General features: G+C 37.3%; 1 protein-coding gene across 4 annotated transcripts in view; it reads left to right on the forward strand.

Moving 5' to 3' along the window:
• The window catches only part of KIAA1958, a 125,112-nt gene that overhangs the window by 83,169 nt on the left and 16,828 nt on the right, over positions 1-25,115 (forward strand). The window contains exon 3 of one of the 4 annotated variants that reach the window (XM_024996333.2): positions 6,939-7,022. The exons of 1 other annotated variant lie outside the window; for it this stretch is intronic. In XM_024996333.2, coding sequence (XP_024852101.1) covers positions 6,939-7,022 — 84 coding nt within the window. Of the gene's footprint in view, positions 1-6,938; positions 19,108-25,115 lie in introns of those variants that run through there. 2 more of the 4 variants (XM_024996329.2, XM_024996330.2) reach the window with 2 other exon arrangements.

Genomic DNA, 25,115 nt, shown 5'->3' on the forward strand with positions numbered 1-25,115 from the left:
CCCTTCTCCCACCCATGAGCCAGGGTCAGTGTTTCACAGTCCTCATGAGTACACACCTTCCCATCCCTTGCCCTTTGCGCATGCAGTTCTTCCTGGAATGCTCTGCCCTCCCGTTCTGTGTAACCAAGTGATGCCCATCCTTTAATACCTAACCCAAATCTCTGTTTCCCCATGGTATAGAGCTCCAACCCATCTCAAACTCATTTTGACTTCTCTCTCTTTTCTTTCTGAATTCCTGTAGGATCTGCAACCCATGCCACAAACTCAGAGCCTAATTACACAGTCGTGCATGGTCTTTTTAATTAGTTTTATGTGTGTTTCTTCTCTCTTCGATGCCATCTGTGTAAGCATCAGAGACTTGCCTTTGACTACACCCCACAAGTCGTCTTAAAATGCTAGGTAGGGCACAGTGTGTACTCACACATGTGGATTAAATATTAATTCCACTGCAGCCTCATAAATATAAATCTACACACCAGATTTCTTTTACTTTCTTTACTTTTCAAATTTAAAATATACTTTTATTTAATAAGCTTATGGGCTTATCTTTCACTGGTTTATAAAGAGAATTTGAACATCATTTCTGTATCAAGTAAAAAGACAAAATAGTCTTCTTGAATGAGTTAGAAGTTAAACATCAGGAAATGTTTAAATGTTTCTTATTGCTTCAGATGTATGGCTTTAATAAAATCACAAAAGGGATGAGATAGGTAAGTTTATTTTTTGTTAAATTGAGTACCACAGCAATAGGAGTAAACTGCTCTGAACTTAAATCTAACATAAATCTCCTCAGATTAAATGAGAACACAAGATACTGAACTAATTGTGTGTTTTCTCATGCTATCTCCTAACAAGGGAGGAAATAATTGGATTAATGGGGCATACAGACTATGTAAATAAGTACAGAAAAGCTCTCTGCATAAAAACTTTACTGAGGCTCTTACCTGGGGCCCTTCTCCAAATCATAGATCCCTTGAAAGTCAGTAATCTAAAACCTTTCAGTCTGTTGGCTACATTTGTCAAAGGCCCATGTCACTACACTAGTTTTATGGGGTGGCTTCTCTTTTTTAGAAACTTTGAGTACGTTTTAGTAATAAATATTATGGCAATAAATATTATGGATGGTACAGGCAAGAAATAAGTAACCATTGATCTGAAGAACCAAGGTCACTCACATCTTCTGTGTACTGAGCTTATCCACTCAACTTATAACCAAAACCATACTAGTGATAGTGATAGCAGCAGTAGCCCAGCAGGCTTGTGATGTGGTGAGAAGGGAGATAATCTAGACTGAAGGTCTGGGGGAGGGGCAGACCTTCTTAAAATCCATTTTTGCAAGCCATGCATGTCCAGAAGTTCTCCCTTTTTGTATCAGACTTAGACCAAAATTCAAGATGTTGAGTCATTTAAAATATATGTGCAGGATCTGTGGATTTAAAACTATTGGTACATATTCAGGCAGTCTTCAAACCCAGTCACCATTTGGTAGCTCTAGTATGCTGGAACACATGCTGGCTACTCAGAATTCACAGATGATAAATACATGAAAAGCAATGTAATTAATGGGGCATGAGTGAAGTCGCTGAGTTGTGTCCAACTCTTTGCGACCCCATGGACTGTAGCCTAACCAGGTTCCTCCGTCCATGGGATTTTCCAGGCAAGAATACTGGAGTGGGTTGCCATTCCCTTCTCCAGGAGATCTTCCCAACCCAGGGATTGAACCCAGGTCTCCTGCATTGTAGGCAGATGCTTTACCGCCACCAGGGAAGATTAATGGGGCATAGAGACTATAAATAAGTATAGAAAAGCTATCTGCTTTAAAACTTCATACCTTTTCTAATACCCTTTCTTGGAGGGGAGGTGGGTGTTGACTTGGATGTTCTGCTTGTTCCCTCAGGCTCTGACCTTCTGCTTCTACTGAAGAGGTTCAGGTTATGGATCATTTCATTGTCTGGGAATGTTTTCCACCAAATCATGCAGATGTGAACTAACCCCATTTTAATATAGAGCAGAGTTTGTTGAAGATTTTCTTAGCATGGGAGGAGATAGGTTTATATCATAATAGAGTAGTACGAATCTGACCATGTAGTTTTCTGAGCAACTAGGTTTGTTAGGTAAAATGCAGTGTATTAATAATGACTTACAGACACGACCCGACGACATCTGGCCTGTGGGTTTTCAGACCTCTCCTTGCGCCACTGTCCTTTGGATCACTTTTCTCTGGGTACACTGACGTTCTTTCAGGTCTTCTAACTCAGTTTCCATTGTAGGAGCTTCTCACGTGCTGTTCCCTCCTATAGTTAGTTAAGTCACTTCAGTCGTGTCCGACTCTGTGCGACCCCATAGACTGCAGCCCACCAGGCTCCCCCGTCCCTGGGATTCTCCAGGCAAGAACACTGGAGTGGGTTGCCATTTCCTTCTCCAGTGCATGAAAGTGAAAAGTGAAAGTGAAGTCGCTCAGTCGTGTCCGACTCTTAGCGACCCCATGGACTGCAGCCTACCAGGCTCCTCCATCCATGGGATTTTCCAAGCAAGAGTACTGGAGTGGGGTGCCATCGCCTTCTCCTACTTCCTCCTATACTTTGTGTAATCGGCTTCTTATTTTCAGGTCTCACCTGAAAGGTTTTAGAGTCCTCCCTGGAACATCCATCCTTAAGCAGGTCATTTAATTCTTTTTCAGAGTACTCAGTTGTTTTACTTCATAGCACTTGTCAGTTTGTCTAAAATTTATTTATTTGTGTTATTGTCTGTTTCCTTCAGTCTATGATACATTCCACAAAAACACTCATCCGTTCATACTCAGTTTACTTAATTCCTGACATGTTTTAGTTACTTATTAAATGTGCTTGAAATGTGGCGGGCCCAGCAGGACTTGATGAATTAGCTGTAGCAGGGAGGGAAAGCAGGTGTCAAGGATGGTACTCGAGTTTCAGGCTAGGGAACATAGGCTGGTGGTGGAGGCACTGACTGGGTGGAAGAGCAGATTTGTGGAGACAGGGCTAAGCTACGTTTTAGGTCTGGGTACTTACATTGATTAGGCTGGTGTGTGAGGGTCAAAGTAGGCAGAGGAAACGTGATTCTGATGCTTACTCATTCATCGTTTGTAAAACTTAGTTTCTAATTGTTAAATGCCCGATCTGTTTAGAAAATAAAATTTGTACTTGCATATTTTGGACTGCCACCTTGTCTTCTTCATCCAGTTTTCAAGACCTTTGGGATTTTACCCACATTCAGTTTAAAAAAATTGTTATTAATCACAACTTCCTTGATACAATAAAAGCATTGTGCTCATCTCAGTGCATTTTATTCATTAATGACAGTGGCTCATTTAGTTTGTCTGCTAAACCATATACATACTTCTTTTAAGAAAATAGAAAGTGATCTTTATCTTTGTGTTGAAAACAATTTTTGTTGTTATTTAGAATCCAAATTCTATTTCTTACCACATGCATTCAAGCAAAATTTAATGAAGTTTGCTGAGCTTTTGATGAATGCCAGAATCTTTCAGGAATGTAACACTACTTCATAGAGTATATTCCATGGATCAGAAAGCATTCAGTGAACATTTGTGGGATCCCTGTTCAGTGCAAGGCACCAAGTCAGGGACTAGAAGTTGCAACAGTTAGAAATTCCCTGGCGGTCCAGGGGTTGAGATTCTGCACTTGCAATGCAGGGGACCCAGTTCGACCCTGATGAGGGAACTAAGACCCCACATGCTGCGTGGTGTGGGCCAAAAATAAAATTAAAAAAATTAACTGAAGTTGCAGCAGTCTCATTCAGATACAAAGAGCTGCATCAGAATTCTGACTACTGTTTGAGAGCACTTCAAGACAAAAAGCAGCAGAAACAAACATTTTCTCAAATAAAACTAGAAATCTTCAGCTGGAACCATGGTATGTAAAGAAAGGCTGCCAAATGCAGTGATGAAACAGGGATTTGGATATGCTGCTAAGAGAAATGTGACTGTAACTATCAGATGGAGCTGTGAGACCTCAGCTTTCTTCTGCTGAGCAGCAGAATTAGCAGTCACTGTTGGACTCCCCTTGTGGTAGCACTTCCATAGCAGGGACCGTGGGTTTCCTCCTGGCACAGGGAAGTTCCGCGTGCAGTGGGATGTGGCCAAAAAATGAAAAAATTAATAATCACTTTTGAAGAACTGGAATGGCGAGCTTGGGTTGGTGATCAGAGCTTCCCTGGCCCCTGTTTGCCACCAGAGAATAGTAGAGGAAGCAGGACTGAATAGAGAACCACAGACACACTTGCCGTCTTTGCAGGAAGTCACTTGCTGTGGTGATAAGACAGTGGAGAAATGCTTGAATTTATGGCTTGGAAGGGCACACTGTGTACCAGAAGAAAAAAAGATGGATGCACAGTAAAGTTATAGCCATTCACAGATACAGAAATAATCATTTAGCTACGCAGCTCCCACTCCTATAATGCAATCAGGAGATCCCTAAGGGAGAAAGATTATGCTGACCGTTGGCTTCTCTACAACCTTGATCACCTCTGTTAATTAACAGCTACGTGGCTGTCTAGGAGGAAATATGTTAGTACCTGCCTTAAACTAAAGTTAAATTTTATTTGGCTTCTCAAAGCCTTTGATATCCCCAGAGTACATAACACAATAGATTTGAGATGGAAAACTCGATCTTCATCTGAGAAAAATAAGTTTTAGAGAAGATTCCATGTGAAAATTGAAGAACTGGAAATGTTTCCCCTAAAGTTGTCTATGAATGTTTATTTCTTAAAAAGTCTTTGTTTAAAGTTTGAAAACTCTTGTGATAAATGTTTGAACAAGTAGCCACAGTGAACAGATGTGCTGACCACTTTGGCTTTGCACATAAACAGGGAAGTCAGCATGGTAAAAGGTTAAGGTGGCTTCACCTTTCTAATGGAAAGATAATACATTTTTATTGTTGATCCAGAAACAGTTTCAACCAGAAGAAGGTAGCACAGCCAAAAGTTAAGTCTAATGAAGCATAAAATACACTGTTGTGTATTGGAATTTTGGAAATATCTCAAAAATATGCCTATAAAAATATCTAATTAGCTAGCTAGCTTAGTGATTTTTTTTTCATTTTATACAGTTACGAGGACTTGAGCGGTTATACCTTACAACTGTCATTTTAAAATAATAATGGACATTCATAAATGTGTACAATACAAAAATAGTGTGCTTTGTGAATAAAATTCAACTTATTAGAAATTTTATTTTTCTTATTTGTGGTTATTTCAAAGACTTCCTACCGAACAGCCTTACAAATTAAAGTTTTCCTAAATAAAATAATTGGGATAAACAAAATAATTTTATATTATACTTTATAGAGTCAGAAATTATATTTTTATGTTGTTTTAAATTAACCTTAGTGTTTGCCTCTCAACATCCTTAGGATAACCTGGTTTTTCTATTGTGTGATTTCATTTTTAGAATTTCTCTTTTGAGTTTCACCCAGACCATGTCTGACATAATTGTGGTAATTTTGACAAATGTTTTCATTGTTAATGTTAACATCCCAATTTTAAATTACATGTTACTGAGAGGAAATTGTTTAAATGATACCGTTGAATTTAATCATTGTTTTAAAAAAATCTAGTAAAACAGAGTAGGGCTTCCTTCATAAGCCCTAAACACTGGAACTTTTTCTCAAAGTGTGTTCTCTTGAACCTTACCCTGAGCCTAGAGGTGATGCTAAATGCAGATTCCTGGGCCTGACCTAGGAATCTGATTTTGATTGAGGATCTTAAGTGATTCTGAAACTTACTGAAGTGTGAAAACCGCTATTCCAGAGCAACATTACTTAATCATGAGTGATTCATAATGGAAAGAGGTACCTCCAATCTTTGGTGGCAGAATATAAATAATAAATTAATAAAGTAAAACTATCCAGGAAACATACCTCCTTCCTGACATCTTGTTTATAATAGCCTTACTCAGATTTCATTGTCCTTTCTTTTTAGCTATGAAGTTTTATCCTCATTACTTTCCCAAAACACCAAATTTTGTGTGTGTTGAAATATAGTTGATGTATGGTATTATATTAGTTTCAGGTGTATTACACAATTATTTGACATTTGAATACATTATGAAATGATCACCACAATAAATCTAGTAACCATCTGTCCCTATACACAGTTATTATACTATTCATGGCCATAATCCTCATGCTGTGTATTTCATCCTTGTGAATTATTTATTATATATACCTCTTACTCCCCTTCACCTATTTTGCCCCACCCTCCCACCTCTTTACCATCTGACAACTACCCATTTGTTCTCTGTATCTGTGAGTCTGTTTTCATTTTGCAAAACATAGAATATTTTTTATCACTTTTTATAATCTGCCCTGTAATTACATACGGAATATTTATAAACTATGTTTACCTGAATTGCTGTAGAATGTCACATTAACTGCTATAAATGATCTATTTAGTAATTATTAAATATAGATCTCTATAGAGTTAATGCTAAATAACAAATTTGAATATTTTTGTTTTAATTCAATAAAATGGAACCAGTACAACCTCTGGTTTCACAAATGAAGTGGTTCAAAATGAGTATGTTGCTCTCATGGGGCCCTTGCACACTGCATTAGGATAAATAGCACATTTCTGTTATTTTCTTTTTTCCCCCCCTAAAACAAAGGCTACCTCTAATTTCACTCTTTCCACAAATCTTCGTGCACTAAACTATGTGCCAGTGACATGAGAAGCTCGTTTTGACGATACTGAGTCATCTCATGTCTAGTACATCATTTGTGAAACTGAAGTTGGCTATTATAATGCAACAGGTATGTAAATAACATTTATCAGTGATCTCTGTAAAATTGTTTCCTTCTTCCCCTTTTCATTATAAAAGGAAACTTTATTTCAGAGTAGAAAGTGCATTGTCTGAACTCATGAACACCCTCTCTATCCCTCCCCTCCCCAATTTGTTGCAGACCAGGATGAAAGAGCAGCTGAGCTCAGCAGGGAGCAGAACGAGAAAACCATCCGGAGCACGCAGACTGCGCTCCGCAATTTCCGGGAGTTCCTCATCTCCAAGTATCCTTCTGAAACAAGAGAGATCTATGTCATCCCTTGCAAGGAATTGGATGCCTACCTGGCCTCTTTCTTTGTGGATGCCAGGCAGAAGGATGGATCCGAGTATGAACCCAACAGCTTGGCCAATTACCAGTGTGGACTTGAACGGTACCTAAAAGAACACAGGTATGGCTACAGTATCACCAGGGATAAGGAATTCAAGCGCTCCCAAGAGGCACTCAAACAGAAGCAGATTGAACTCCGCTGCAAAGGAAAAGGAAATAAGCCACACAAGTCCATGAAGCTCACCTTTGCTGATGAGCTCATTCTGCGAAAGAGAGGGCTGCTAAGTCGCTATAACCCTGAGGGCCTGCTCAACCTCGTCTGGCTCAACAACACAAAAGCTTTTGGGCACTGCACAGGCTTCCACGGGTCTACCTTGAAGTGGGGTGACATTCGGCTCCGGGTAACAGAAACGGGACTGGAGTACTTGGAGTGGATGGGTCAAGACACTGGTGACCTAAATGCCAAAACCAAGAGAGGGGGCACAGACTCCCGTGTGTATGCCACCCAGCACGCGCCACAGACTTGCCCCGTACAGGACTATAAGGAGTATGCCCAGCGGCGGCCTCCTGCCATGCGCTATGAGGATGCCCCTTTCTACTTGTCCATCAAGCCAGTTGTGAACTTGGCGGCTCTGCATTGGTACAACTGCCAGGCCCTCGGCAAGAACAAGCTGGCCAAGATGGTAAAGACCATGTGCGAGAAGGGGAACATCCCGGGCAGGAAGACCAACTTCAGTGTGTATCAGAGCTGCAGCACCTTGTCCGAGGCCCAGAGCAACCAGCTGGTGCTTATCTGTAACAATCTGAGCCAGCAGGCCGCCCAGTCAGTGGCTGGGCACTCCAGCAGTGGCAATTTCATCGTCTCTGCTTCCTATGACTCGTCCTCAGACACGGCTTGACCAGGTGGCTTGGGCAAGATCCCAGTCTGGTTATTGTGTCCAGAGAAACTGTGATTAAGCACTGGTTCTTGTTCCCTTTCCTCTGCCCTCAGTATTAACTTTATACAAATATAAATATATAATATATTTTTCTTTTTACAAATAAGTCAATGCAGATAGTTTAGTATTACTGACATAGCATTTATAGGCTTAAAACAAATGTACTTGTGGTGATGAAATGTAATTACTGTTAAAGACTTTACAAAACCATATTCTCAGGCAACACAAACTAGAGAAGGAGTTTCGTTTTTGGAGTTTTTTTAAAACTGTCAAAAAGGAAACTGAGAGTCAGCCTAGATACTTGTGTCCTCAACTCTTGCTTTTCCTTCCCACCCCCCTGCCTCTCATTTTTAGTCTATTTAATAAATGGCAGTATCTTTTTAATTTTTAAAATTCTCCATTAATCAGGAGGAGACAACACTAACTTTCCTGCTTACGCAAAACTGTCAGGTCCAGAATATGAAAATGTTGATATCAACTGGACAGATTTTTATACGCTTTTTTTTAAGAATAGTTAGATTTTAACTTCTCTGCCTCATTTTTTGCAATTTATGAAAATCTAGATGTTTAGCTAACTTGTTGTGGGGCAAAGCGGGTGAGAAGGTGGGAATGAAGGTGCCGTTCTTTTTAGAAGCTGTATAATTTTTAATATGCAAAGTCCAATATTATGGCAAAAAAAGACTGTTACTAGCTCATTTTTATTGTTCTTGAACCTGAATAGAATTTTTTAGTTGTTTTCTAAGAAATCAATGTAAATGAAATTTTATTATCAGATTTACAAGAAATTTAAAAAACTACCAAAGCTTTGAAATGTTCCCAAGCATTAGATTGTGTATCAAACATAAAGAGAGAGTAGAAAATGGAAAAGTCTTACTGAAAATCGAGAAACACTAGTCAGGACCACAAAAAACTTATACTCTTCGAAGCCCAAATCCCCCGACTTTATTTATTAGGACTGAATTTCAGTCTTTTCCCAAGGGGATTGCTTGACTCTGTAGTTGTGATCAAAGGAATATTGACACTCACTTTAGGTAACATTTTGTTATCAAATTTAGTTGAATTCAGAGCACTCTTGAACATGTGCTGTTTCTGCTACAGTAAATATAAATGCATTTATGTGTGATAATCCTCAATCATAATAATTATAATTTTGATTAAGCAACCCTTCGTGGTGGTTTTTCCAAGGTCTTTATTTTTAAGCCTGTGGTGAATTATTACTTGAGATACTTTAATAATAATAAAGGAGTTTAGATGAGCAAGGTTCCTATCCTGTATAATCATTAACACATTAAAAAAAAGTCCCAATCTTAATTGTTTTGTTGGATCTGGGCTTCCTGTTGGCAAGTATTTGTTCTTCAAAGCATCCTCGTAATTCACATTAGCTAGGAAGGTAGGTGGCATTTTATGTTTTAATTATACGACCAGGACACATTTTGTTTTGATTTGCTTTGTTGAGTCATCCTGTTAGCTGAGCTTTCCCATGACCAGGCAGCTCTTCCCAACACTAAGTCATAAACAATAAACCCATTTCTCTAAATTGTGACCTTTCCTTGGCTTAGGAGTGGGAAGTCTGCCATGGCCTTTGTGTTAAGCAATCAGCTTCATTTCATGACTTTTCTGTCATAGAGAAGCAGCCAAAAACAAGACCAGAAGATACCTTTCTTTAATTTTTTGTGTTAGTGATGATGATAGCCACTAGTTTTGAGCCACTCTCTGCGCCAGCAGTGTGTGTGCTGAGTGATGCACATGCTCTCCTTATATAAGTAGAACTAATTTATGAAAATTAGAAAATCCAGATAAGCATACAGAAAACAAAATATATACTCATAAATCTGCTAGCCAAAAATAACCACTGTTAATATTGTGTTGGCCAGAAGGTTCATTCGAGTTTTCCCATAACATCATATAGAAAACCCAAACAAACTTTTTGGCCAACCCAATATTTTGGTAACTATATATTCAGATTTCAGTACATACATATTTATTTCTGTATACGTAATCTTGAATCCCTTCCACAACTTTGAAAAGAAGGCTAATTATCTCCATTTTACGTTGAGATCAATCCATAACAGGTTATATGCTAGGGAGATGGTACTGTTGTCTGACTCCAGAGTTTTTTCTGTTTACCTGAGTTCCAGCCTGTAATTAGTTTCCAGTGATTTGAGCCAGAGATGGGGACACAATGTCTTCCCATCTGTCAAGTCTATCTGATTAAAAGGAAGACTGAGTGATCTTTCATAATGGCACACTGTCTGTCCTCTAGTCCCCCCTCTTCTGCTTATTTTGAACCACAGAGCCTCATTCTCCCTGTTCTCTTGAAAAACATTCCTCTTCTTATTCTGTAGTGGGCTCAGAAATGCACATGACAGCCTACTGTGGAAGAACTCTTTTTAAAACAATTTTTCTTTTTTAACATAGGTTACCTCTCATAAAAAAAGATTTACATCGTGCATTTTGTTTTTGCATTGACATACTTTTAAAAATTCTTAATTTGTTATTTGACAGCAAAGTAGGTTTGTCATGGGGAAGGTTCGTCAGTATGCTCTTAGAAAGCAGAACTAGGAAATTTCGAATTTCTATTTGTGTATGTATATTGAGGTACGAAAGTGAAAAGCTCCTGTTTAATCCTCTAGCATTTTCATTTGGAAGAATGCAGATTGTGAATTATTTTTTACTTATTTATATTTTGCTTTAGTAACTTAAACCAAATAGGAACGTTGTGACATTTAGATTTAGAAAACTGTCTTCCGAAGAGTGACTTGGTAGAATTTTCACTGAATTGTATTATCTGGGATAATTAAATTATGAAAAATTATTGGCAGCTACCTCTAAATTTTGTGTTTTTGTATAAACGATACTGAGGATATACTACTGCCAGATGCCATATTTTTTATTTGTTATTTTAACTTTAAAAAACGTACATCCATATTGTGGCAGTAGTAGATGCCAAAATCGTGTTTGTGCTTTAGCAAAAATTCAGCAGTCCAGCAGTCTTCACTATAACTGACCGTGTTGCCTTTCCAGGCAATCCCATGGTTCATACAAAAACAATAAGACCGTATTTGCAAAGTTTACACTTTAAGGTCAGTGTAATGTCATGTAAGAAATTTTCTAGTGCCCCTCCTATGACTGGAAGTTTTGGTCTGTCTACAACAGAAATGCCAAACCCATTTGTCAGCATTTGGATGACATAGCTGCATAATTTAGTTTTTCTTCTATATTCATGTGAGTGACTGGCTATTGAACATCGTAGATGGTAGCAGTTTTTTTAAAAAAAATCAAACATAGTGCTTGAAAGGTTAGAGATATTCAGGATGTTTATCCAACGGAACTTACTCTGAAGAGTCCATCTGTTTCCATGGTTAGGGCTGGTCTGAATATGATTTATACTATATCAGGTACTTGAAGTATTTTTATTATAGTTATTTTTCCCTATATTAAATCACTTCTGATCTGCAGAAGAATGGTCGAAGTGAAGATCGGGTCTCCCTGGTTAGCCGATACTTTCATTGAATTAATTTGTCTAAGTCACATGGCTTAGGTTCTAGGTACCGTGAAATCAGACGACTTAACTGAGATGAAAATTTATAGTCATATCATCAAATACTTGAAAACCTAGGGTCTAGAGACTAAGAGGGGTACAGAGATGTATAAAATAGTTCCTGCCTTCAAAAGGTTTATAAAAGATACCGTGATAAAAGTTTGATTTCATTTTTGAGAGCCCAGCAAAATACTCTATGCCAGGACTATTTTGCATAGTTTCTCGAACTTTGTACTCATACTGTCTGACCATTATTTAGCCATTTAATGTGTTGGTTTGTTGTAGAATATTTAATACTGCTTTGAGTATTTTGTGGTGGATCTTCCTTAGACCCTGTTTTAAAGTCAGTAATAAGACAAAGCCATTTCTACACCATCCAATGTGTTTACATAGAGGCACACATGCATAGGAATGTGCAGATGATCGTCCGTGGGTGCCGGTTATCCCAGTTACTGAGTTCTTACAGTGTACCATGGTACTGAGTACTTCTAGATTGTTTCACTTAATTCTTACAATTGCCTGTGAGAGTATCATCATTTCTCTTTTACAAATGAGGAAAGCCAGAAAAGTCAAATAGGTTGCCCACATCACTTAATACATAAGGGCATCAGGAGCGGAAACTAGATCCAGATACCATTAAGCACTGGCCTTTTCTGCTGTAGCTGCCTGTTCACCAGATGATTTACTGTGCTTCTGTGGACTCTCTGAAGTGATAAATTATAAATGGAATTCCTGGTGTAATAAAATCATCCATATTTTTTCAACTCTGAATTGAGAGCAGCGCCCTCACCTGGCTATTTGTTGGCATAAAATTGTATAAGCCCCTCTAACTGGTTCTTTTGAGATGAAACATTCAGCAAAGTTTTTACTTTTTTTTTGCTTAGCCATGAATAGAGCGCAAAAGTTTGTATCATTCTTTAAAGAACTCTTAGTTTTGTCTTCTGGTGAATGTGCATATGCACAAATAATTATATTTTTAACAAATGGTTGTCTTTTGTTTTTATCCCATGTAAACCAAAAATCCTATTTCAAAAGTTTCTTCTAATTTAGACAGAAACAGGGGAGGTTCTAGGCAGAGGGAATAGCTCTCTTAAGCCCAGGAGCTGATATTGTCATCCACTAGATACTGAATTTTGATTGCCAGTCTGCCAGAAAGTTTAGTCTTCTCTGCAAATCGGTGCTAGCAAATTAACTATTTAATAGAGGATTTTGTTATTATTTTGTTTTGGTTTTTTAATCAGTCAGAATTGTTTTTAACAGAAAGCCTGGTGGCTCAGACGGTAAAGAATCTTCCTGCAATACAGGAGACCCAGGTTCGATCCTTAGGTTGGGAAGATCCCCTTGAGAAGGGAATGGCTACCCATTCCAGTACTCTTGGAATTCCTGAAGAATTCCACGGACAGGAGAGCCTGGTGAGCTACAGTCCATGGGGTCACAGAGTTGGATACGACTCAGGGACTAACACTGCAGGAAAATGCTATCCTGTGATTCTCAGTATTGGAGATCAACTAGAACCACTCAAATTTTTTCTACTTTGACTATCTCCACAGTTTTAGATATTAGAGACAGACACTTCTGATTTTAATCAGCTTTCTTCTGATTAGTTTTCTTTATCTACAGGAAAGAAAAGTTTTGATCTTTGTTCCTCTGGCCAAAATAAAGCTGTACTATTTAACATCTATAGATAAAAACTCTCTACCATGTGATAACAGAAATAAATTTCTAAACCTAGGGAGAAAAATCTGGGAGAGTGTATGATAATTTATTACAGTAAGGTATTTTTAAAAGGTTTATTCATGAAAAAGTAGTTATAAATACTAAGGAATTAACAAGTTCTTTATCAATCAGTGTGAAAGATCTCTCTCAAATAGAACTCCTTTATACAAGGTATTATTTATCTCTACATATCTACCATATGATATGATATAGTTACTTAATAAGAAACATCATTGGCAAGGGCACCCTCGATTATTTTTTGTTTCATTTTTCCCTTAATGCATGGTATTCAAGCATGGTATTCAAATAATTGCTTCTTCTCCCCACTGAATTTGGCTGAGGTGATGAATGCATAGCTTCTTATAAGGCAAAGTGATGAAAATATGATTTTAAAAGATCTTGTCATGCAAAATTCTGGGATAAAGAAATGTACTACGTGATCATCCTTTGGTGGCAGGTGTAATTTTTTAAATATGTCTATTTATTTGGCTGCACTGGGTCTTAGTTTGGCATGAGGTATCTAGTTGCTGACCATGGATGGAACCCAGGCCCCCTGCATTGGGAGCACAGAGTCTTAATCACTGGACCACCAGAGAAGTCTCATGGTGGTTGATCTATATCTAATGATACAAAAACAGAAAAGAGGGGATGATTTTGCTAAACCCCCTACAACTGTGATTTCACTTTCTAGACAGAAAAGAAAGAATCAAAATCTCTCGTACACCGCCCTATTTGTGAATTGACTGATTGGGCCTGCCAAGGCTGAAGGAAACACATAATTTGGTATTGAAGATTGCATTAGTTTTTGAAAGAAAGCATTGTAATACCTTTAAATTGTGTTTTTATGTAAACCATGACTTTATTGAATTAGACTCTTTAATTAGGTCATAGTACTAATTTGATCGGAATATTAATTAGGTCAGAGTATTAAAGTAACCTTCATCTTTATTGAGTGAATTATAATCATAAAGGCTAGACCTAGAAACGGAGAAGGCAATGGCAACTCACTCCAGTACTCTTGCCTGGCAAATCCCATGGACGGAGGAGCCAGGTAGGGTAGTCTGCAGTCTGGTAGCCTGGTAGCTGCAATCCATGGGGTCGCTAGGAGTCGGACATGACTGAGCGACTTCACTTTCACTTTTCGCTTTTATGCACTGGAGAAGGAAATGGCAACCCACTCCAATGTTCTTGCCTGGAGAACCCCAGGGACGGGGGAGCCTGGTGGGCTGTCTATGGGGTCGCACAGAGTTGGACACAACTGAAGTGAGTTAGCAGCAGCAGACCTGGAAAGGACCTAGGATCATCAGGCCTGGTGATTTTCAGTGCTGTGAGGAGTGACCATGTCTTCTTAGGAGGCGGGGCAGGGAGGGCAAACAGATGGATGGAGATTGCATAGGGAGCACTTTCTAAAACAGATCCCCCAGGAATTCTCATGTTCCCTGTGCTCCTAACTTCTTACCTGGAGACTCACTAGACTGAATGAACTACCTCTATTACATATCCTTCTTGTGTGCCAGGCTGGAAAATAAGATTGGAAACATCTCATCTAATCCATCCCTCTTGTTTTATAGAAGAGAGAAACAGCCCCAGAGAGTTGAGATGAATACCTAGATGTACACACTTTGTTAGAATCAGAGCCGAAGTGTAATCCAGACACCCTGACTTCCAGTCTGTAGATAGGGCTTAGGAAGAACAACCCTACATTCCCACTGAGTAAGAAGCGGTATCCTTTTCTTGTTTTGAAAATTTTAATAGTTTTTTAAGCTCTCAAGTTTCTATTAAGAAAGAGATTCAAACTGCCAGTTTCCAAATAGGCTATTTTGCATGTGAACTTTTACATTTCATTGTATAATGTTATACCTGGATTACAGCAACTTCTTTTGAGATTTGATGGGATAATCCTTAAATATAATCAGTCATCTTTTAACATCTTTCAGCCTACCCCATTTATATTCAGTTTTCATTTCTAGAGGAGAAACAAACTATAGTTTTCAAATATGTGAATTCCAGTCATAGATTATGAACTTAAAAAAGTAACTTTTTATTTAAAGTGGTATTCTTTTGACTATCCAGATATATAGCATCTGTATTATTGGGTTTTTTAATGTACTGTGCTCTTTTTTAGTCTGGAAAGTTTTTAGTTTGTAGGTAAAATCGTCTTAGAGGGTTGGGACATCTTAAATCAAAACGATTAAATTTTTATCAACATAACTAGGATGTTTGTGAAATGTATTTAGAGATAGACAGGGGAAGGAAAATGGGAACTAATGAAAGAGGCCTACCGCAGGAAGATCCACAGATACAAACTGTTTGTAAATTTCTATATTATCCACATTACTCTTCCAAACAAGGATTCAAACAAGTATACTTTAAATCTCACAAATTTTTATTTTGTAAGTTATATTTACCAGATCATAGTTGACGATGAAAGATGAAATTCTAAGATGTTAAAAGGTACAGTGGAATTATTTGTCTTTTGAATGCAGAGTTGGATTTTTCTAGGGTTCTAATGTTCTTGGTGTTACACTGGACTTAGACATTTTTCCGTCATACACTCATTTTAAGGAGCTTTGAAAATGCTTTGGCATAGTTTATTTATTTGTGGTAAGTAGAATTAGGAAGAATCAGCAATATAGAGTCCTAACAGTATTTGTGCATACTGTATTTAAGTGATTTTTATGCCTGTTTACTTTCTGTGATTCTTAAATTTTATAAATCAAATACCTTAGCATACTTCCACTAGAAATTAATTTATAATTGATTATTTATGCTGGATGAAGTAGAAGTTTCATTTTAGTATTAATCCACTCAGATTAACTGAACTTTTATATCTACAATTCATTATATTACAACTTTTTAAATAGCATTTATAACAAAAGAATTTTGTTTTATAAAGTATTTGTTACAAAAAAAAAAAAAAAAAAACACCATCTTGCCAAAAACCATTACAGTCTCTATGCATTGTGTATATTCTGTGATGTCACTGTTGAGATTTTGCATGTTGTTGTAGGTGCTCTTTCATATGTGTGTTTGTGGTGTTTATGTGGAATTGTTAACCATTGCTGCTATCACTTACTGTAGTTAATCTGAAAAACTGTGCAAAGAGGCTGTGCCCATCAACATTTGTACGTGTGACTTGTGAAAGTACGTACTTCGCTGTTTGATACTTTGAGCCAGTACTTAGTGGCCTCTACAGAAGGAAGTGTTGTAGTTGTCAGGTGATGCCAACGTCAAAATCTTGCTTCATATTTATAATTCCAGGTCAGCTTTCCTTCTGCACTTTCCCTAACTCTTTGAAAGGGAAACATTTGTAAAAAGAGAAAGCAAGAATTCTGAGCTTTCCTAGTACCCCCCACCGTAAATTTTTTTTCCCCCAATACTAGAGAAATTCCATAGAATGTCAATGTAGCAGCATAATTTCCCTTGATCTAGGTATTTTAGGTTGAAGAATATAACAACAGAAGACTGTGGTGGCGGATACATTATCTTTGTTGGTTATCATGCCATATTGTCTGAATTTCATTTAATAGAGTATTTAGCATTTTCCTTTTGTTTATAAGGGACCATGAAAAGCCCAGCTTCCCAGGTGGCTAGGTGGTAAAGAATCCACCTGCAAATGCAGAAGACATGGGCTTGATCCCTGGGTTGGGAAGATCTGGAGGAGGAAATGGCAGCCCACTCCAGTAGGCTTGCCTGAGAAATCCCATGGACAGAGGAGCCTGGCGGACTACAGTCCAAGGGGTCACAAGAGTCAGACATGACTTAGCAACTAAACAACAATATGAAAACCCCGGAGTTCCCAAATATTAACTTTTATATTCAGCATCTGCATAGACTTAACATACCTGGTTGTCTTATGACCATCAGAATCCTTTCATGCCCACCTGTCTTTAGTTTGCTTCCTGATATTTGTGACTTGCCTCAACAATTCCCAACTTACTGTGACATTAGAATATTATTTCAGTGGGTTAATTCTATTTTATTAAAATTTAATGGAGGTAAATTGCATACGTACTTAATACATTATTGGGCTTCCCTTGTGGCTCAGCTGGTAGAGAGTCCACTTGCAATGCGGAGACCTGGGTTTGATCCCTGGGTTGGGAAGATTCCCTGGAGAAGAGAAAGGCTACCCACTCCAGTATTCTGACCTGGAGAATTCCCTGGACTCTATAGTCCATGAGGTCGCAAAGAGTCGGACACGACTGAGTGACTTTCACTTAAAATGGAAGGGAAATATCATAAAATGTTAAGAAAAAAGGCTCTTCTTAAAGAACCTTTTCACACCAACTTTGCAAAACTCCTCACTTCAAGTGCAGGATTTCCTTCTGTCTGTTCAGTGGGTTTATACTTATAATATCCTTATAATAAAGGGACAGTCTTCTGAGTTACATTGAGGCTTTCTGTGTGACTGTCGGTAACAGGCAATACTGTATTTGGAAACGTTGCTTCTGAAATTCTGGTTTAATTCTAAGAATATTAAAATGAATTCATCAAAGCCCCGGCCACTTCTTTGCTTATAGGAAAAGAAAGGTATATTTTATGTTAAGCCTTTTCTCCAGAATATGCTTTAAGCATTTGTCACTCAATGGAGGTGACAAAGAAATAAAGGAAATTCAATTATGTATGTTCTGAAGAAATCATGTCCTTGTTCAGTGGCCTCTGAAGTGACACAAAAATATTTCTTGTTTCCTGCATCTGGAGTTTTCAGGCAAGATCTTTGTACTTAGAATTCTGTTTATATGAACACCAAAGATTCTGGCATGATATGTCCTGGAACGATGACTAATAGTTTCTATTAAATAGCTATGGATACATTTATTGAGTCCTGCTTTTGGGTTTATTTGCCCTCTTTGGGTCTTTTGTACATTTTGTATGTCTGTCCTGAGGCCTTTATGCCTAGGGCAACTTTTTAATCAAATAATACATATATATTTATTAGGTTTCTAATGTATAGAGTTTGTTCTCACCATGACTTTAAACTTTATTTCATTGCTAAAGTTAGACATAGATTTGCCAGATTAGCCTCATAGTTTGGACATTTTTTGTTGTAACCTGAAAATGTAGCTTATAACCCCATAGGCCTGGTAGATGATGACTAGAAACATTTTGGATTCAGTAGAATCTCTTATAGAAACTCATTTATTTGTTAATGTAAAGAACTTGGTGATTTCATAAAATGAAAGCTGTATACAACTTAAGTTCTTCCATCTTTCTTGTAAGAATGACTTTAAGATTCTTTTTATTCTACCACTTATAAGTTAATTGGGAATAAAAAGGTAGATTTACCAATTTAGTATAATTTAACACTAAGCATCTGTTTAGAAATGTAATCACCACAGTTAATACTTAGAAAAGTCATATAGAAAAATACAGTACTGTTCTTTGAAGATGGGTTTATTTCCCCCCTTTTGATGGATTGTCAATATGAATGTATATTTTCTGGCCACTTAGCTTTTAATTGATTTACGTGAAAAAAAGCATATGTGTGCCTGTTCACTCAAACCATATTTAAAATTCTCTTTTTAAGCTGCTACAATTATAATATATGAAAGAAGAAAGAGAAAGGTGAATTGAGGAAGAGGGAAATTTCTGTTAATATTTAAAATATGTAACTGTGATACCCTTGGTTAATTAATCCTCTGCCTTTTGATATTTGTAATAATACAGGAGAATTTTTTTGTTATTAAGAATATACTGTTGGTTTCATTTTTGTTTTGCTGCTCACTGATCTTTAACACCAAGATGTTTTCATCTTTATCAGTTCAGTTTTTGCTTCATATTTGTCTGTGTACCTGTGCTCTAAATAAAATTATAGTTTTATGTCCCAGTGGCTTATTCTGTTATGTGATAATGGTTATCTCTAATGTAGTGTGACTTTCTATCGTTTTCAGTATTTGTTGGTACAGCCTAAAACTTACAGAAATAAAAAAATCCAATAAAATCAGTTAATGAACATCAGTGATGTCTCTATAATGAGAGCGTGCTTTAATCCTAGTGTTTTATCTGTGGTTGGGTATGACTAGTCTTCATTCATTTACTCAATGGTTTTCTGCAAAGCTGGCTGATTTTTTATAGCTACAACAAACAGTTTAAAAGGCGAGTTAAACCACAGTTAAAAAAACTTGTCCTGTCACCACGCATTAGCCCAGGTAACAGTCAGTGCAGACTGAGCAGAGCGTTTTGCGTCAGTTGTTTTCTAACCACTGAGGAGGGCAGGTCATGCAAGTGCTCAGACGAAGCTCCTGAGTAGGGAATACACTTTCGGACGAAGCTCCTGAGTAGGGAAGACACTTTCGGAAGGCGTTTATAGCTAATTAATCATATGCTTCCTGGAGCCCCAGGCCTAAAAGTCCTGTTGGTGGAGCAGAAGTCTCCACTGCAAACTCGGTCTTTCTGTCCATCTGTGGAGTTGTGTCAGCCAGTTGTATGAAGTCATGCCAAGCTAAGTAGATGTCAGGTTCTAGACTTCCTCATTTTTAGGAAAATTTTTCGGTTCAGATACAATTCTCTGTGTGCAATTTGTTGCATTTAGCACATTTGACAATGTTCTTTGGAATAGGAATGGTTGTTCAAAATGATTATAATTATCAGTTTCACACATCCTTGTTGTGTCACTAAGATTATTTAATAAACCCCCAGAAAATATAGTGTTCTCTCTCACAGTTCATTATTTTGCAAAAGTGCAAATAAATTTCTTCCATATCTGTGGATAGTCTCCCAAAGTATTTATTCATAGAAAGCTGAATATTCCTAATAGAAATAATTACTGTATTTTTGTATTATAATACTTTAAATTGTATTGGAAACTACTTTATAAGTAGTTATAACTAAGTTTGTGTTTTTAGAACTCTAGACACAAGGGATTCATCTTTAAATGTGTTTACAAGTTAAGCATTTAAAATGTAACAAATTTTATTTTCCCAGTAGGGGAAGAATATTAGAATTTAAGTTGAGGAATATTTACCCTACAAGTCAGAAAATGTTTTCTTTTTAAAAGTTTTATTCATCTATTTTAAATTAATGATAATCTTTTCTAAGAAGGTTTCAAATTACTAAAAATAACTAATATGTATAAAATATTTAATGTTGGTACTATATCTAAAAAGTAATGTTTAAAAAAACATTGAATTTGGTGGCAAACATTTTCAGACTGAATATTTTTTGCTTTATTGAAATTCATAATGATCTAAAAATGTGAAAGCAATAATTGCCTTGCTTTTTTAAGCATTATTTACTCTCCGTGATAAATTGTAGAGTTTTGGTTTCCCAGTGCATAGAGTTATGTTTATACTATGCTGTAGTCTGTTAAGTGTGCAATAAGCTTTATGTCTAAAAGAACAAGTGTGCTTTTCCACAGTGGCTGCACCAGTTTTCATTCCCACCAACAGGGCACAGTTGTTCCTTTTTCTCCACATGCTTACCAACACTTATGTTTTTTGTCTTCTTGACAGGTGTGAGGTGGTATCTCATTGTGGTTTTGATTTGCGTTTGCCTAGTGATAAGTGATGTTGAGGATCTTTTCATGTGCCTGTTGGCCATCTGTATGTCTTCTTTACATAATACTTGCTTTCTTGGTTCCTTATTTTGTTTTTAATTTGTCTCAAGTTTTGCTTGATAGGTTGCAGATGTTAGACTTTTGTTTTTGTTTAACTTTTTCTGGCTAATACCTTTTATTTACTCTCTGATTTGAAAATACATTCTAATAGTTAATTTCTTTCATGTTTTTTTTTGTTTTTAACAAATTTAAATATATATATTTAATATAAAAATTAATTCACATTGGTCATCTCTCCCTTTTTTTCTTCTTTGTTCCTTATCCTTCCCAAAGAGGATGAGATCCTAATCATATTTTTTAATATCTTTCCTCTCTTCTTTTTCCCTTATTATTGAAATTATGGGGAATTTTAGTTCAAGATTTTGTTCCATCACACCCCATCTCTTTTCACAGTCTTAACAGTTGTGTTGAGCTCAGTTGCCACATTACCTAGCGTTAGGAGTAAATTATTTGCTTCTCACTCACTATACCTTGTACCCAATATCTTTCCCTCTCTTTGATTCAGTTTTTCTTTTGTTTGCAAATATCCATGACCTTTTTTTTTTTTTAAGAAAGGGTGTTTGGATGATACTCTCTTTATGATTGATAATACCTTTCTTTTTCAAGTGATACTTTAGTTAGGTAATAGAATTCTTAATTTTGGTTGTTTTCCCTCACAACTCTGAGTAGACTTGAGTCAATGTATTTTAGTATTTGGTATCACAGCTGAAAAATCTAATTCTTGTTACTGTCGCAGTGGCTCTCCACAGCCCCTGCTCTAGAAAGATTACAAAGTTTTCTTTTTGTTCTCAAGCTTTGGAAATTTCACCAAGATATGTTTATGTGTCTTTTCAATGTGTGTGTTAGACAGTTCATGAACCTTAACACTCTAAGGATTAAAATCTTTCTTTGATCAATGGGGTTTTCATATGTCTTGGATTATTTTATCCTGTTCTCTAACTTTTTCTTTTAAATTCTTATAAGATGGATTTTTAGTTTCATTAGTCTATCTTGTATGCCTCTTAGCTTCACTCTCATCAGTTTTTTACTACTTTGCCTGCCCTTCATGGAAAAGTGCTTCCTAGTAACTAATTTGTCCTTTAGCCATGTTCATTCTAATACTCAGCTCTTCGGAGGATTTTTAAAATGTGTTTTTCCATCATTTAAACTTTCCAGGATCTTTCTTGTTCTTCTCTTTTCCTTTTTTAAAAAAATTAATTTTTATTAGAGTATAGTTGCTTTCCGTTGTTGTGTTAGTTTCTGCCGTTCAGCAAAGTGAATCAGCCGTACATGTACATGTCTCCCCTCTTCTTTGGATTTCCTTCCCATTTAGGTCACCACAGAGCATTCATTAGAGTTCCCTGTGTTATACAGTATGTTCTCATCAGTTATTTTATACTAGTGTCAATAATGTATATATGTCAATCCCAACCTCCCAGTTCTTCCCACCCACCCCCTTTCCCCTTGGTTCTCTTTTCCTTTTGCAATAAGAGCTGTTCTTGTTTTAAGTATGCATTATCCTCTCAAACCTCTGTATTGATCTTTTAAATTCTTTTTTTTTTTTTTTCTGGTTTTCTGAATTGTCTGTTTTCAAGTAGAGGATAGGGAACATGAAATTAGTTGCTCTGCTTGTATAACTTGTTAACTTCCACGCCTTTAAGTTTTACCCAGTTGCCAGGTGATGCTTGTTTGTATGCTCACATTTTAAAATGAAAGTCTGGATTTAACATTGATAGCTTATAGGGATTTCCTTAGACCATGTTCGAGGGTCCTGTTTGAGCCTGGGCAGAGCTCACTTTTGTGGGTAATAGTTGAGCACAGGGTTCTGCAGGTGGACTTCACCCGGCTGTAATGCTGGACAAAGAAGTATCCATGAAGAAGCTTCCCTGCACGGTATAAAATAGAAGACAGGCTGGGAGCCAGGAGCCCTCTCCAGTGTAGACACAGCAGGGGTGCTACCTGAGAGATGGAGCACATTGGGGGTTTCTTACTTTTTATAGCTGCTTTCCTGTTCTCCCCTCTCTATCCAGTGGGGCCGCCCAGAGTTACCTTAGGCAGTGCCCCCTTTTCTCTCTGACCTTGGGGGTAGTAGCCTTCCACTGCAGATCCACTCACTTTACACACTGTGCTGTAAATGATGTAAGTGGAAGCTGTGTATAGAAAGTAGGATAATCGTTCAGATCTGGCCATCCTTAGGCTCTACTCCCACAGCCCCTCCTAACTCTGAGCTCAGAGTTTGCCTATTCTCTAGTGGGAAACATTCAAAGGCTTCTTTAGTAGTCCCTCCTTTTCCCTGTATTCAGCTGTAAGTTCTTACTTTTGTTTGTTTCTTCATGAGGATGCTCTCCTAAAAATGTCCCCAGCACCACAACACTACAACTTATACTCAGAATTTTTAAAAAGCAGTTAAAGAGACATAATTTAGTCCTTAAATACAGTCAATAAGGAACCGTGTATGCTGTTTTATTTTCACAGATTTCTTTTCCCATTATGTAAGCATACAAGCATTCTTTCCCTGTTTCTTTATATACTAGGACTTGGTTTCCATTTTCAGTGTACAGTCTCTGTTTCTGTGATAGAAAATTAAATTATTTAAGCCCTTATAATTGTTTAATGTAATAATTAAACTTAGGCATCCTGTCTTGCAATGTACTCTTTTCTACTCCTATGTATATTAAAGTGATAGGGACTAGACTGTGTTGCAAATAAGTCATTTTTGTATTGTTGTTCAGAAAAGCTATAGTGAAACTATAGTGGTTATTTAAATCAGACTTATGAAGGTTAGTCTGAGTAAATTGGGAGGCAAGGATGTTTTTCAGAAGCACAAATGGCTAGTACCTAAATTGTGTTCCTTACTAAACGCTGTATCCCTATAGTACCTGATTCCTTTGCTGTAGTGACCAGAGTGGAGTCAGCAGGACCCAGGAGCAAACCAGGAGTTGGCTGTAATATTTTCCAACTCCATGACTTGGGACAGCACAGTGCCTGGTACAGAGAGAGTACTTCAGTAAATACTGGATTAATGATGGATGAACTTACTAAGTGTATGAGGTTCAGATTCCTTACCTGTAAAATAGGTATAACAGTAGGATTGCTTAGAGACACATAATTTATATGACCCTTAGCCTATAGTGAGCATTTAATTAGTGCTGGACATAATAGTAAATTTTATACTAGAATTCTTTCATTAATATCAAGCAAGTCCCAGAAATAATAGAAGCTACATGTCAGTTTAGGAGGGTGGTGAGAGGAATATGCCTACATGTCTCAGCTGCTTTGGAAAGCATTTCTAGCATTGTTTCTGTCTTACTTTAAGCATTTATTAAAGCAGATTGTGTGTTCAGCAATTCAAAGCCAACTTAAAGGGTGAAGACACAGTCTTGAGGAGCATGTAAACCAACTGAAGAGATCTTCCAGGCACAATTAGATTATTAGTTCTAAGGAATAAGAAAGCAAATGTGGGGCTCATACCCAAAGCCAGAATAAGGGAGTTGGATTGTAAGGGAAACGAGTTTGCAATTGGAATTGAAAAAACACGCTGTTTGATCGGCACAAAGACCTGAGTGAGATTTCTCAGGGTGTGTGGGGAGGGGGTGATGTGGCGTCTTGGGCACAGGTGGATGCTGGAAAACACAGGAGGCTGGTGGTTTGGGTTCCTCACTGGGAGCAGAGACAGGCGAGGTGAGTCAGATACAAGCACTTTGCAGATCACCTTGGTAATGTGTTAGCTATGGGTTTTGCTATTTCTCAGCCTTTTTGAGCCTGGTTTGAATACAGAAACATTCCAAAGTGGGTCACAATCACTGGTTAGAGTACAAGTTGGCATTGTTTTAACTTTGTGGTGGTTTTTACCTTGACTTTTTTTTCTATCGAAAGACAACAATTTGAACAGTTTAAGCCCAGCTTTAGTAGATCACAGTGTGAAGAAAGGCCAGCTAATGGTTGTAGATTTAGCTGTCTCTTTGGCAACCAGTGGACACATTGAAAAAGAAGAGTCTTCATCTAAAATCATTTAGCAGTTACAATTTACAGTCTTTTCACTCTCAGATGAGAGCCTGTCTGGTGTACCCCTTCTCTTTCCCTAATATTCTACTTGACCTTCCATTCAGATTCTGAGCTAACAGATGGGTTGTAGATTCAGGGTTGAAATCTCTGTCTGTCAGTTTGTGAAAAGAAATAAAGAAATATGCTAATACCATTTAATTTGAAGCTGCCCAGAATGACACAAAACACTTTTGAGACTATTACAGTTCTACACGTGCTTAAGGTAAAGAGGAAGAACGTATAACTTGTCTTCCCTT

This window comes from Bos taurus, chromosome 8, assembly GCF_002263795.3.
Source record: "Bos taurus isolate L1 Dominette 01449 registration number 42190680 breed Hereford chromosome 8, ARS-UCD2.0, whole genome shotgun sequence".
Taxonomy (NCBI): domain Eukaryota; kingdom Metazoa; phylum Chordata; class Mammalia; order Artiodactyla; family Bovidae; genus Bos; species Bos taurus.